This window comes from Hylobates moloch, unplaced genomic scaffold, assembly GCF_009828535.3.
Source record: "Hylobates moloch isolate HMO894 unplaced genomic scaffold, HMol_V3 SCAFFOLD_18, whole genome shotgun sequence".
NCBI lineage: Eukaryota > Metazoa > Chordata > Mammalia > Primates > Hylobatidae > Hylobates > Hylobates moloch.
This window is the reverse complement of record NW_026652293.1, coordinates 11,296,268-11,310,544: the sequence shown is the minus strand read 5'-3', so window position 1 is coordinate 11,310,544 and position 14,277 is coordinate 11,296,268. Positions and strand designations below refer to the sequence as shown.

General features: G+C 38.9%; 1 protein-coding gene across 16 annotated transcripts in view; it reads left to right on the top strand.

Annotated features, from left to right (window-relative positions):
• PPP1R12B (protein phosphatase 1 regulatory subunit 12B) overlaps positions 1-14,277 on the top strand; it is a 257,353-nt gene that overhangs the window by 133,121 nt on the left and 109,955 nt on the right. For all 16 annotated transcript variants that reach the window (XR_009210862.1, XR_009210864.1, XR_009210861.1 and 13 more), the window contains 5 exons: positions 5,973-6,063; positions 10,541-10,744; positions 12,691-12,880; positions 12,969-13,081; positions 14,173-14,214. Coding sequence is in view for 7 of the 16 variants with exons in the window: in XM_032136943.2 (XP_031992834.1) it covers positions 5,973-6,063; positions 10,541-10,744; positions 12,691-12,880; positions 12,969-13,081; positions 14,173-14,214 (640 nt within the window). In the remaining 9 variants the exon portion in view is untranslated. The remainder of the gene's footprint in view (positions 1-5,972; positions 6,064-10,540; positions 10,745-12,690; positions 12,881-12,968; positions 13,082-14,172; positions 14,215-14,277) is intronic.

The window sequence follows — 14,277 nt, the reverse complement described above, 5'->3', positions numbered from 1 at the left end:
AGGTTTTTGTTTTTTTGTTTTGTTTGCTGCTAAGTTCCTTATATATTCTGGATATTAACTCTTTGTCAGATGTATAGTTTGCAAATTTTCTTTCCCATCCTTTAGGTTGTCTATTTACTCTGTTTAATAGTTTCCTTTGCTATGCAAAAGATTTTTAGTTTGTTGCAATCTCATTTGTCCATTTTTGCTTTTGTTTCCTATGCTTTTGAAGTCTTATTTAAAATATCCTAGCTTAGCCCAATGTCATGAAGCGTTTCTCCTATGTTATCTTCTAGTAGTTCCATAGTTTTGGGTTTCCATGTTAAGTCTCTAATCTACTTTGAATTGATTCCTGTATGTGGTGAGAGGTAGGGATTTAGTCTCATTCTTCTGCATGTGGATGTCCCACTTTCCCAGCAGCATTTATTGAAGAAACAGTTTCTCCCCTAATGTGTGTTCTTGGCACCTTTGTCAAAAATCAGTTGGCTTTAGGTGTGTCAATTTATTTCTGGGCTTTCTATTCTGTTCCATTGGTCTATGTGTCTGTTTTTATGCCAGTACCATTGTTTTTGTTATTATACATTTGTAGTATATTTTTAAGTCATGTAGTGTGATGCTTCCAGCTTTCCACTCAGAATTGCTTTGGCTATTCATTTTTTTTTTCTGGTTTCATATGAATTTTAGGATTTTGTTTTATTTCTATGAAGAACATCTTTTTTTTTTTTTTTTTTTTTGACATGGAGTCTTGCTCTGTCGCCCAGGCCAGAATGCAGTAGGCGCAATCTTGGCCAAGATATTAACAAGAAATTACAAAAGATAAGAGAATTAGAAAGATAAACCTATGGAAGAGCTTCTAAGAGAAGCCCAAAAAGTATATGTAAAAAGAGAGAAAGACTGACAGAGGGAACAGAGGAAGTCTATGCCCAAAATCCCAGTGAGTAGTTTGGCAGGAACGACAGTTACAGAACAGATGACTCAGGATGACTCAGGTCAGAGCAGGTGACCAGGGGTAACTCAGGACAGAGCAGGTGATAGAGGCTAGGAGGGGGTTGTTTACTGAAGCTAGAGGCAAGAGGGCAAAGAGAACCAGGAAGTTAAGCTTTAAAATGGAGAATAGAGAATAAGAGAGCTGAACATACTGGCACACTGATTCTTTGAAGAGAAACTTGGAGTTCACTACATTTAACACCTACTGTTATAGTGTTACAGTCTATCTCTCCCTTTACCTCTAATAATATTTGCTATATATATCTGGGCGCTCTGGTCTTGGATGGATGGATGTATTTATAGTTTTTATATCCTCTTGTTTAATTGTACCGTTTATCAATGTCTAATGACCTTCTTTGTCTTCTTTTACAGTTTTTGACTTAAAGTCTGTTTTATCTGACATGGTTACTCCTGCTCACTTGGTTTCCATTTGCATGGAATATCTTTTTCCCTCCCTTTACTTTTAGTCTATGTTTGTCTTTAATGGTTAGGTGAGTCTGTTTTAGGCAGTATATAGTTGGGTCTTGTTTTTAATCTGTTCAGCCACTCTATATCTTTTAATTAGATAATTTAATCCATTTATATTTAAGGTTATTATTGATAAAGAAGGTTTTACTCCTGCCATTTTGTTAATTTTTTTTCTGGTGGTTTTATAGATCCGTCGTTCCTTTCTTCCTCTTTTATTTACTTCTGTGGTTTGGTGGTTTTCTGTAGTGCTCAGCTTTGTTTCCTTTCTCTTTCTTGTTTGTGCCTCTGTGGTAATTTCTTTCTTTGTGGCTACCATGGGGCTAACATTAAAAGTCTTATAATAGAATGTTTTAAGCTGATAGCAACTTAACTGTGGTTGCATTAAAATACCTAGACTTCTCTCTTTTGTTTCTGTAATTTAGTTTTTTACCTGTGATTATGTTCCTTAGCTACTAATTGTAACTGTCATGGGTTTTGACCATTTTGACTTTAAACTTTCGTACTAGAGGACTGAGAGACTTACATAGCACCATTAAATCACTGGGCTAGTCTGAATTTGATTTATGAATTTACCTCTATTGGTGAGTTTTATACTTTTGCATCTTTTCATGAAAATAATTATAATCTTTTATTTCTAGTTATACCATTCTCTTAAGTATTTCTTGTAAGGCTACTCTAATGGTGATAGATTTTTCTCAGCTTTTGCTTGTCTGGGAAGGTCTTTATTTTTCCTTCATTGGTGGATGATAGCTCTGCTGGATATGGTATTCTTGGCTGACAGGTTTGTTTTTTTCCCCAAAAAACTTTGAATATATCATCTCGTTCTCTCCTGGCCTACAAGGTTTCTCCGGAGAAATCCAGGGGTACAGGGCTGATGCTTGACCAACTATCAGGCCAAGCATGGGTACAGCAGGGCCACACAACCCCGCAGTGGTCTGTCTTTGGGGCAGGGCTGCTGCTAGACTGGCTGTCAGGCACAGTGGTGTGTGGCCACAGCAGGGCTGGGTGGTTCTGCAGTGGTCTGAGGGGTAGAACCACGGTAGAACTGGTTGTTGGGCTGGATGTGGGTGTGCATAGGTTCAGCTGGCCAGCTAGCTGTGCAGTGCAGGTATGTACCGGTGAGGGGACTGGCCAGCAGTTAGGCAGTTTCCCCCCTGTGCAGGTTTGGCTGTTCCTGGGGTTGGGAGGATAGTGTGCCACATGGGTTCAAGTGCAGAGGGCTCGGTTATTGCATCTGGCTAGGCTTCAGGCAGCTAAGATTGTAGTGCTACAGGCACCTGTGTGAACATGGTAGAGTGATGGCAGGGCTACAGGAATGGAAAAAGTCCATTCCTGTACTGGACTACAGGGAAGGGCATTCTAGTAGTAGGTCCAGTTTCAAGATGGTACTGAGTAGCAGCAGCTTAGGATGCGAGGGTGGGGGGCAGGGGGTGCTCAAGGTGAGCTCCTACTCTAGGCAAAGTTAACTGTATGAACTCTACTCTCCAAACTGGATTCAGGGCCTGTGAGGACAGAGGGACTCTCCTATAGCAAGAATTTCTGGCATTTGTGGTAGCAATGGGGATCACTGGTGATCTCCAGCTTATGTCTTTCCCTTAAGAAGCCCCCTCTGGCTCCAGGCTGATCCTGGTAGGGGAGACAGTGTGGCAGAAGCAGAACACCTCGCTGCCCTCTCTGTGGTGCTGCCCTGGGCTTTCGTCTTCCAAAAGACAAAACAGGGATTTTGCTGTTCCCTTGGTGCTCTCCTGAGTACTTCTTTGGTCATTTTAATTGAAATATCGTTGTTTATTCATTGTTTTGGTCCCTTTTTGTGGAGAGGATGGGCTTTAGGTAACTCAATTTGGCCATCCTGCTGACATCACTCCATCTTATCTAGGACTATTTTAATATTATTGTTATTATTATTATTGGAGACAAGGTCTGGCTCTGTCAACCAGGCTGAAGTGCAGTGGTGTATTCTCAGCTCACTACAACCTCTGCCACCTAGGCTGAAGCCATCCTCCATCTCAGCCTCACGAGTAGGTGGGACTACAGGCACGTGCCACTGCGCCCGGCTAATTTTTGTATTTTTTGAAGAGACGAGGTTTTGCCATGTTGCCCAGGCTGGTCTCAAACTCCTGGGCTCAAGCCAGCTACCTGCCTGGGCCTCCCAAAGTGTTGGGATTACAGGCATGAGCTACTGCTCCTGGCTGCTATTATTTTTAAGTAAATTAATAAATATATATTTTAATTTTTAAATTGTAATTTCTAGTAAGATAAATATTAATCCCCATATAAACAAAAGTTCTCTGGGGTTCTCAATAATTTTAAAAAATATTAAAGGATCTTGAGACCAAAACAATTTGAGAACCACTGCTCTAGATATTAAAATAACAAATATATTCTGAGGGTATTATTAACAACTTTATGCCACTAAATGTGATAATATAGACAAAATGGAAAATTTCTTAAAAAACAATTACCAAAACAGAAAATTTGAATAAGCCCAACTCTATTAAAGAAATTGAACCCTTTATTTAAAACTTTCCCATAAGGGCTGGGCACAGTGGCTCACACCTACCTATAAACCAGCACTCTGGGAAGTCAAGGTGAGAGGATTGCTTGAGCTCAGGAGTTCAAGATCAGCTTAGGCAACATAGCGAGACCTCATCTCTACTAAAAATAAAAAAAAAGTTAGCCAGGTGTGGTGGCGTGCACCTGTAGTCCCAGCTACTTGCAAAGGCTGAGGCGGGAAAATCACCTGAGTCCAGGAAATCAAGGCTACAGTCAGCTATGATCACGCCGCTGTACTCCAGCATGGGCAACGAAGTAAGACTCTGTCTCAAAAATAAAAAATAAAACCTTCCCACAAGGAACACTGTAAACCCAGATGACTTGATTGGTGAACTCTTCCAGTCATTTAAGGAGGAAATAACCCAAATCTTACACCAATTCTTACAGAAATAGACATGTAGAGAACACTCGCAATTCATATAACCTTAATTCACAAAGCTGACCAGCATATTACAAGAAGGGAAAATTATAAGCCAATTTCTTTCATGAATGTGGTAGAAATTCTAAACTAAATAATAGTGAATATGTTTAAAAATCTATATAAAAAGATGATACATCTTGACCAAGTTGAGCTTGTCCCAAGAATTCAGTGTTGCTTTATCATTCAAAAATTATTCAATGTAGTTCACCTTCCTGACAGAAAAAAGGAGAAAAGCAATCATCTCAATATATGGGGAAGAATAGCATGTGATAAAGTTCAACATACACTAATGATTAAAAAACAACTAGAAACCCTCTTAGCTTGTTTTCTATAGGAATAGAAGGGAATTGCTTTAATTTGATGAGTGGTATCTGCATAAATCTTACAACAAACATTACACTTAATGAAAAAATGCTGAAAGCATTCTCTTTGATGGCAGGATTACAGAGAATGAAAACTTACTATCATCACTGCTTTTCAGCATGTCCTAGAGATTCTAGCCAAAGCATTAAGGCAAGAAAAGAAATAAAAATTGGAAGGATAGGAAAGAAGAAATAAAATTCTCATTTTACAGATGACATGATTTTGTGTGAACAGTAATACATTTACGAACACAATAGTCCCCTGTTATCCATGGGAGATACATTTCTTTTTTTGAGACCTAGTTTCACTCTTGTCACCCAGGCTGGAGTGCAGTGGCGCAATCTCAGCTCACTGCAACCTCGGCCTCCAAGTTAAAGTGATTCTCTTGTCTCAGCCTCCTGAGTAGCTGGGATTATGGGTGCCCACTAGCATGCCTGGCTAATTTTTGTATTTTTAGTAGAGACAGGGTTCCAGCATGTTGGTCAGGTTGGTCTCGAACTCCTGACCTCAGGTGATCCTCCCACCTTTGCCTCCCAAAGTGCTGGGATTATAGGCGTGAGCCACCACATGATACCTTTCAAGACTTCCAGTAGATGACTGAACCTACAGATAGTACAGAACCCTATATAAATACTATTTTTTCCTATAAAAACATATCTACGCTGAAGTTTAATTTATAATTAGGCACAGTAAGAGATTAACAATAATACTAATAACTAATAATAAAATAGAACAGTTATAACAAAATGCCAGCATCACTGCTCTTGCACTTTGGGGCCATTATTAAGTAGAATAAGGATTACTTGAACATAAACACTGTGATATCACAACAGTGCGTGATTTGCATCTCAGGAGGGACAGAATGGAACAGCACGAAATTTCACCACATTATTCAGAACAGTGCACAATTGAAAATGTATGAATGGTTTATTGATGGAAGTTTTCATTTAATATTTTCAGACCACAGTTCACCATGGGCTACGGAAACCACAGAAAGCAAAACCACAGATAAGGTGGAACTACTGTAATGACTTGGATTCTGTAATGTTTGCTGATAGTTGATAGCATTTCTGTCATTTTGACTTTGCTTAAGTTCATTCCTAGAATGTAGAAATCTCTTCAGTATGTGGAAACACTTTGTCATTCCTCAAGTACATGCATCAAAGATCTTGCTTTTGCTATTACTATTTTTTCTCTGCAGGTCCTATCTGACTCCTGTACGGGATGAGGAAGCAGAGTCTTTGCGAAAAGCACGCTCCAGACAAGCTCGGCAGACACGAAGGTCTACGCAAGTGAGTGTGGCTTTTTTTTAAATGTCATTTTGTCTATCTACCCTTCTGTTGGAGGTATAATCAAAACACACTGCAATATCCATGTGCAACTGCTGATTTACACACACACACACACACACACACACACACACGCACACGGCTTGGCATGGTGGCTCATACCTGTAGTCCCAGCAATTTGAGAGGCCAAGGAGTTGAGACCAGGAGCATTCCTGACTTGAGGTCAGGAGTTCGAGACCAGCCTGGCCAACGTGGTGAAACCCTGTCTCTACTAAAAATAAGAAAATTAGCCAGGCATGGTGGTGCGTGCCTGTAATTTCAGTTACTCGGGAGGATGAGATGGGAGAATTGCTTGAACCTGGGAGGCAGAAGTTCCAGTGAGCCAAGATTGTGCCACTGCCCTCCTGGGCGACAGAGCGAGACTCCATCTCAAAACAACAAGGCAAAACAAAACACACACATGAAAATGACTGCCCTATTCCAGCCAGTCTTAAAAGCTTTCATTGTGTTGAATCTTATGCTACATAGAACCAAATGAATTTACAGCGACATCTACCCATTCTCACCAATATTCCTCCAGGCTTAGAACAGGTTTATCTCTTTTCCCTCTCAAGATTAATTATTCCACTTGTGCTCAAAGACCTTAAGAATCCCTATACATCCCTATATCCCTACTACATTTTAAGAATCCCTAAGGGAAAAGAGTTTGGCAATTCCTCAAAATTTTAAACATAGAGTTACCATTTGACTCAGCAGTTCTACTCAAGAGAAATGAAAACATATGTTCATATAAAAACTTGTATATAGGTGTTTGTAATAGTAGTATTCATAATAGCCAAAAAGTAAAAATAAGCCAAATGTCTATTAACTAATGAATGGGTAAACCAAATGTGATATATCCATACCATTTGGCAATAAAAAGAAATGAAGTACTGATACATGTTACAACATGGATGAACCTTAAGAAAACATTATGCTGAGTGAAAGAAGCCAGACACAAAACACTCCATATATTATATGATTCCATTTATATGAAATGTCCCAAATAGGCAAATCCAAAGAGACAGAAATTAGATTAGTGCCAGGGCTGGGGGGGAGGCAGAATGGTGAGTGTGTGGTTTCTTTTTGGGGTGATGAAAATTATGAAATTAGATGTGGTGATAATTTTATGACTCTGTGAATAAACTAAAAACCAAGGAATTGTATACTTTCAAATGGTGAGTTTTATGATATGAGGATTGTATTTTAATAAAGATGTTACAAAAGGAATCCCTGAGGGAGTCATTGAAGCAGTTTAAGGGAATATGATATAGTCTACATTATATGTTAGAAAAATCACCCTGCAGATAATTGATGGGAATGATAGGTAGAGGTATGTTTGCCACACCTGGAAGCAAGAAGACTTGTTGGGAAGCTGTATTGTAGTCCAAGTTGTATTGTAGTCCCAGGAAATTACAAGGGTATGAAATCAAGTTGTAATGGCAATGAGAATGGAGAGAAGGCTGTGAATTTGTTATTTAAAGAAGCAAAGAAAGATGAGCCCATGAAACAGAATGAAAAGAAGCAGCAGGAGCGGTGAAAAGAAAATCAGAAAATAGTAGCAGCATGGAAGTGAATGAAAAGTCCATTTCCAGTGAAAAAGAGAAGTTCCACAGTTTTAAATACTACAGAGGTCAAGTAGCAAATTTTACCACTGGAAAAGAGACATTATATATGGCAGCAAAACACCCTTGTTGTCTTCCTTGACTCTCCCAAAGTAGGTCATGTATTCTTCCTTTATTTTTACTTGATGATTATTTGACTGTTTCCTCCATTAGAATGTAACCCCCATGAGGACCAAGACTGTTTTTTTGTTTTGTTTTATTGTGGTGAAATATACGTAACATAAAACTTACCAGTTTTACCATTTTTAAGTTTACAGTTTATTGGCATTAAGTACATTTACATTGTTGTGTAAGTATCACCACCATTCATCTCTAGAACTTTCTTCCTCTTCCCAAACTGAAACTCTGTATCCGTTAAATAATTACTCCCCATTTCCCTCTGGCAACCCTGCTTCCACTTTCTGTCTATGAACTTGACTATGCTGGGAACCTCAAATAAGTGGAATCATATAGTAGTTGTCCTTTTGTGTCGTATTTTACTTAGCATAGTTATCAAGGTTCATCCATATTGTAGCATGTGTCAGTGTTCCTCCCTTTTAAAGGATGAATATTTCAGCCTTTTATGGATACTGCATTTTGTGTATCCATTCATCTGTCAGTAGACATTGGGTTGCTTCCACCTTTTAGCTGTTTAATGCTGCTATGAGAATGGCTATACAAATATCTCCCTGAAACCCTGCTTTCAATTCTTTTGGGTATATACTGAGAAATGGAATTTCCTGGATCATATGGTAATTCAATTTTTAATTTACTGAGGAACTGCCATACTGTTTTCCTTAGCGGCTGTACCATTTTATGTTCCCATCAGCAGTGCACAAGGGTTCTAATTTCTCCATATCCTCACCAATATTTTTGTTGTTGTTGTTTTTATGAGATGGAGTTTTGCTCTTGTCACGCAGGCCGGGATGCAGTGGTGTGATCTTGGCTCACTGCAACTTCTGCCTCCAGGGTTCAAGCAATTCTCCTGCCTCAGCCTCCCGAGTAGCTGGGATTACAGGCACCCATCACCACACCTGGCTAATTTTTGTATCTTTAGTAGAGATGGGGTTTCACCATGTTAGCCAGGCTGGTCTTGAACTCCTGACCTCAAGTGATCTACCCACCTTGGCCTTTCAAGGTGCTGAGATTACAGGTGTGAGCCACCACTCCCAGCCTGTTTTTTTTTGGTAATAGCCATCCTAATGGGTGTGAAAAAGAAGACTGACTATACTTTTGCTCATCTTTTCCACCATCATACAGTAAATAAATCAATATATATTTATTGAATAAATAAATGAGTGAGAAGTAAATGATAGGGGAAGATAAATTGCTCTGGAATGATTTCAAGTTTGCTTATGAAGGAATGGGAAAAGATGGGGAAGTTGCTGGAGAGGGGCATAGAATTGAAGGTGGGAGAGACAGGAACATAGAAATGTCTTAGAGGGAAAGATTCAGTAGAGAGGCAGTGAAGGTCCATGTCAAAACTTGAATAGATCTTTGAACTCCTTGAAATGTGTACATAATTTTTGAGGAGATTTTATTAGATTCTCAGTAGTCTTCATGAGATTCTCAAAGGGACCACCGACTCCCAAAGAAAGTAAAATCTAAGCTTCTTAGCATAGCTTACAAAATCTGTTATGATCTAGCCTCTGCCTGCTTTCCTAAAATCACCTATCCTCATTCTCTCTCTCTCCTCCAACTTTCCTTTTTTTGTTATGTGCTTCATCTTTGCTAAGTTACCTACAGATTCCTAAATCATCCATGGCCTCTCTTGTTTCTGTATCTTTGTACAGGATCCCTCTGCCTATAATGCCTTTTCTCCCTCCCCCTACCCAAGTTCTTTTTACTCTTTAAAACCCAGTGTTCAGTATTCCTCTTATATACTCTTGTGTTTCTGTTTTAATACTTATATTCTCTCATTATACTCGTCTGTTTTCTTACATCTTTTCTGCTAGACTAAAAGGTTCTTGACAGTAATCATTTGATTTGTCTTTGTAGTTCTAGTGCCTAAAGACACCTAATTCTTTATTAACAGAATGAGTAAGTAAATGAATTAATAGTAAAAGAGCTGGGGATGGGGAGGGGAAGCAAGTTATGGATACAGTGCCTGATCAACTACCTTCCAGCTTTGGAACTTCCTTCTTCTGAGGACTCATGCACATAACTACTTGAGTTGGAATCAGCTCATGCTCTTTCTAAACTCCATTTCTCCCTTCTCCTGTAGTTTTGTCATCATTTGCCTTTCTTCTGTCTTGCGCCCCTATGACACTGCAGGGGGGACATTAATTGTTGGAATATCCCTATATGATTCCTAGAGTTACTTGGGAATTGATATTAGAGAAAAGCTAGTCCAGGAGTTTTAAGAGGTTATGTTGTTGTTATTGTAGCCTAGCTCTGAATTTTCATCTTGTTGAGCCAGGTTTTTCTTTTTTTAAGTGATTTTTTTTTTTTCAGTATCTGCTGTTTAGAGAATCTCTGTTGGTAACCATTTGATCTTGGGAGGGTAGGGACCTTTCAAATAAAGATACTGAGAACTATTTGGTATGGGAAAAGTACATCTATAACAGGCAGACATCGATGTTGACCTATTTTCTGGAGATCAAACTAGAAAAACTAAAGTATTACATTTAAAATGTACCTAGACTCAGGCCTGGGTTCTTTGTACACTGAGATGCTTATTTTAAGCATATATTGCTTGAAGTGGCCTCATTATGCATTTTGAGGGGCTTCATTTTAGGATTTGATAACTATTAGATCTTTTTGGGAATACTCCTGATCAATCAAGAGTGATTCCATGGTTAGTGTGAAACAGTCCTGATCTTGTGATATTTTCACAGGGTGTCACCCTAACAGACCTTCAAGAAGCAGAAAGGACATTCAGCCGGTCGAGGGCAGAGAGGCAAGCTCAGGAGCAGCCTCGTGAGAAGCCCACAGGCACTGAAGGGCTTGAGGGGAGCCCTGAGGAGCATGAGCACTCAGCAGTTCCAGCAACAGAAGCTGGGGAGGGCCAGCAGCCCTGGGGCAGGAGTCTGGATGAAGAGGTGAGCTCATTTTTGCTGGCATATACTGTGCTAAAAGCAGGGTAATTAGTTTGGGGAGTATCTTCTTCACTGGTAGTTCAAAGGCTGTGTTCTGCCTTGCAATGGACAACTCACTCTGTATGGCTGTCTTTAGTTTGCAAACCTGTGTGACAAAAATTTAGAGGACGTCGGCCCTTAAATGACCATTTTTTTCTTCTGAGAGTTCACTGATGCTTTTGAATAAATGTCCTTCTATTCTAAAAGGAGAGGTCATAGTATAACAAAATGCAAATAAAAATATAAACATATATTGAATGTTTACTCAATACATGATTACTTTATGCCAGGCACTATTTTAAATACTTCTTATGTATTAATGCATTTAATCCTCATAACAACCCTCTGAGGTAAATATTACGATTTCTATTTTATATATGAGGAAATTGAATCACAGAGGTTAAGGAATTTGCCCATTTCCCATAGCCAAGAAGTGGTTAAGCCAGAGTTTGAACATAGGCAGTCTGACTCCACAGCTTGCTCTCTTAACTACTAGTGTATTGTTTTTCAAACTCTTATAAACCTAAGGGCTTACAAAGCACTCGTGAGTGTCACTGTTGGGAGGGACATTTTGATTTATGTTTCATTTCTCTAGTGGAGTTGGTAGTCAAAGGTATAAGTTTATATTTAGGGTGAGCATAACTCCTGGTTTACCTAAGATGGTTCCAGTTACAACTGTTGTCTTTGTGTAATTATCATTACCACTCCTTTGCACTCTCAAAAGTGTCCCAGTTTGGACTGATAAATGTTATGGTCACTGTGGTTATAGAAGAAAGGAATCTCCTTCTTGCTTTGACTCTGAATGGCTAGATTCAATAAACTGAAGTTCTGTTTTGTATTTTGGGTACCTATTACCAGGTATTCTTCTAAGCACCTAATGCACATTTTCTTTATTTAATCCTCATAATCCTCTCTGAAGAAGGTGTTATCTCTATTTTATAGATGAGGATGTTATGGCCCAGAGAAGCTAAGTAACTTATTCAAGGTCACACAGCTAGTAATGCTGAAGCTAGAATTTGAACAAAGATCTGTCTGACTCCAAATTTACTACATTTTATTGTATATGTCTTTATAAATCATAAAAATACGTACAATCTCGATGTCATAAATTTAATGTGTAGTAAGGATTTATCTATCTCTGAGTCTTCCATAAACCAAGTTAAGGCTTATTGTTAGGCTCTGTCTGTCCTAACTCTCAGGTTTAAAAAAAAAAAAAAAAAAAAAAAGACCACAACAGACCAGAATTGCTTGAACTCAGGAGGCAGAGGTTGCAGTGAGCCAAGATCGCACCACTGCACTCCAGCCTGGGCAACAGAGCAAGACTCCATCTCAAAAAGAAAAGAAAAGGAAAGAAAACAACAACAACAAAACAAAACTACAAAAAAGGAAAATGGGAACTTTAGAAAGTTTCAGTAAGCCTGGTTATGGCAAGGTGGTAGAGTATTCAGAACTCAGTAGGATACTCACATTTGTTCTCTGTTCTCAGGTAATCCCTACATTCTGCTTCTTTATGCTCCTGATCTTTTTGTTTCCCTACATAAACCTTGCCTTTCAGCCCTCCATCTTAAAAAGGCCATCATTCTTACTTTCATTCCAAGATCAAAGGAATTTTTTTTACATGGTTAATGCTATCTAGTACCCTTTGGTTAATTGATGAATAATTTGCTTGAACTGCTCTCAACATAATGGGATTCTCAGAGTAGGAGTCTAGCAGCCGTTTTTTTTTTCTGTCTAATTAACTAACTTTAGCTTAGTTCATTTATTGAGTACCTATTACCAAGTACTCAATATTGATCATCATCTACTCATAAGCCTCTTAATATAGAAAAAAAACATTTTGTATAAACCTGCTGTCCTTATCCTTTAGATGGACTTGACTTCTAATATCTCATGTTGTGGATTATTTCCAGCCTATCTGTCATCGCCTGAGGTGCTCAGCTCAGCCAGACAAACCCACCACGCCAGCATCTCCTTCTACATCAAGACCCTCACTCTACACCAGTTCCCACCTGCTATGGACAAATAGATTTTCAGTCCCTGATTCTGAGAGTTCAAAGACTACCACAAACACTACAACTGCAAAGGAAATGGACAAAAATGGTATGTAGAGCTTCAAAAGACACAGGCCCCTCCACAGTGCACATCCCCCAGATTCTTAAAGTTCATACTTTATTTTATCTCTGGCCAGAGAATGAAGAAGCAGATTTGGATGAGCAGTCCTCTCAGAGGCTGTCCGTCCGAGAGAGGAGGCGGCCGAAGGAACGACGAAGAGGCACAGGCATCAATTTCTGGACAAAGGATGTAAGTGGATTGGTCTGTGCTGAGGCATATCGTATTACTCTTGGTCACCATTCTTGCAGTTGAGTTTAAAAGAAAGAGTCCTACATGGTGCCATGAAGCTTGCAGTTTCTCAGGAAGTATTACTGAGGAAAAGAGAAGAAAGACCTAACAAGTGTGGGACTCATTTGGTATGTTCCTGCTAGATTCCCAGTATCTAGTACAGTGCTAAGCACATGGTAGGCACTCAGTAAATAATTGGCAAAGAATTAAAAAACTGGAAATATACAACAGCCATATAAGCAAATATAACAAGTGAATAAGCTTATTGAGTTTTAGTAGTCCTTCCTAATATTCCCTGAATGTCATATAGTGGGTCAACAATGTCTTAATGCCACATATGAGCAGAGATTCTAACTAAATATTGTAGGAGTACTACAAGAAGTTCAAGGAACTTAAAACCTCTAAGTAATACAAGTTCACTTAGTTTTACTCTTTTGGAGAAAAAGTGGAACAAATAACATAAAATAGATGAACTTTGGCTTTAAAATAAAGACAGATATGCCAATGTTTACTAACTACAAATACACATTCAGTAGTTCCATTCATCCTCTTCCATATCTTGTTCTGTACCCTTCTCATTCAACCTTGTTATTGGCATTTTAAAGAACAAGTGGCCAATAACTTGGACAAGATGACCCTGCCTACCAATGACTCATTTGAAAATTGGACACACTTTATTCAGTGAGACAAGAAATGAGACAGTAATAGTCATCCATTATAAATTATTTTTTAGATAAAAATATTTCATTGTTATAGGGCCAAATTGACTGATAAGTATTGACAAAGATAAAATTAAGTCTGTCTGTCTGTCTGTCTTAAAGATATCCCTTTTCCAACTGGTCGATTTGACTTTTTAGACTACAGGTGACATTTCTAAGTTGCCTGCCTGTGATGGCTGTGAAAAGTAGCAGTAACAGAGCATCACTTGGAAGTCAATTCTCATTGCCCATGTTTGAAATGCCAAGACGCATAATTGATGGGATCTGACCTTGTTGCTTTCAAGGATGTCTGTGACGATGAGCCTCTTGATTTTCTTCCCTTTTCTTTTTTAGGAGGATGAAACTGATGGCTCTGAAGAGGTCAAAGAAACATGGGTAAGTGACAAGCCAGTGAGGCATGTCTCTTGAGAGCACAGTCTTGCTCTTGTATGTAATTTT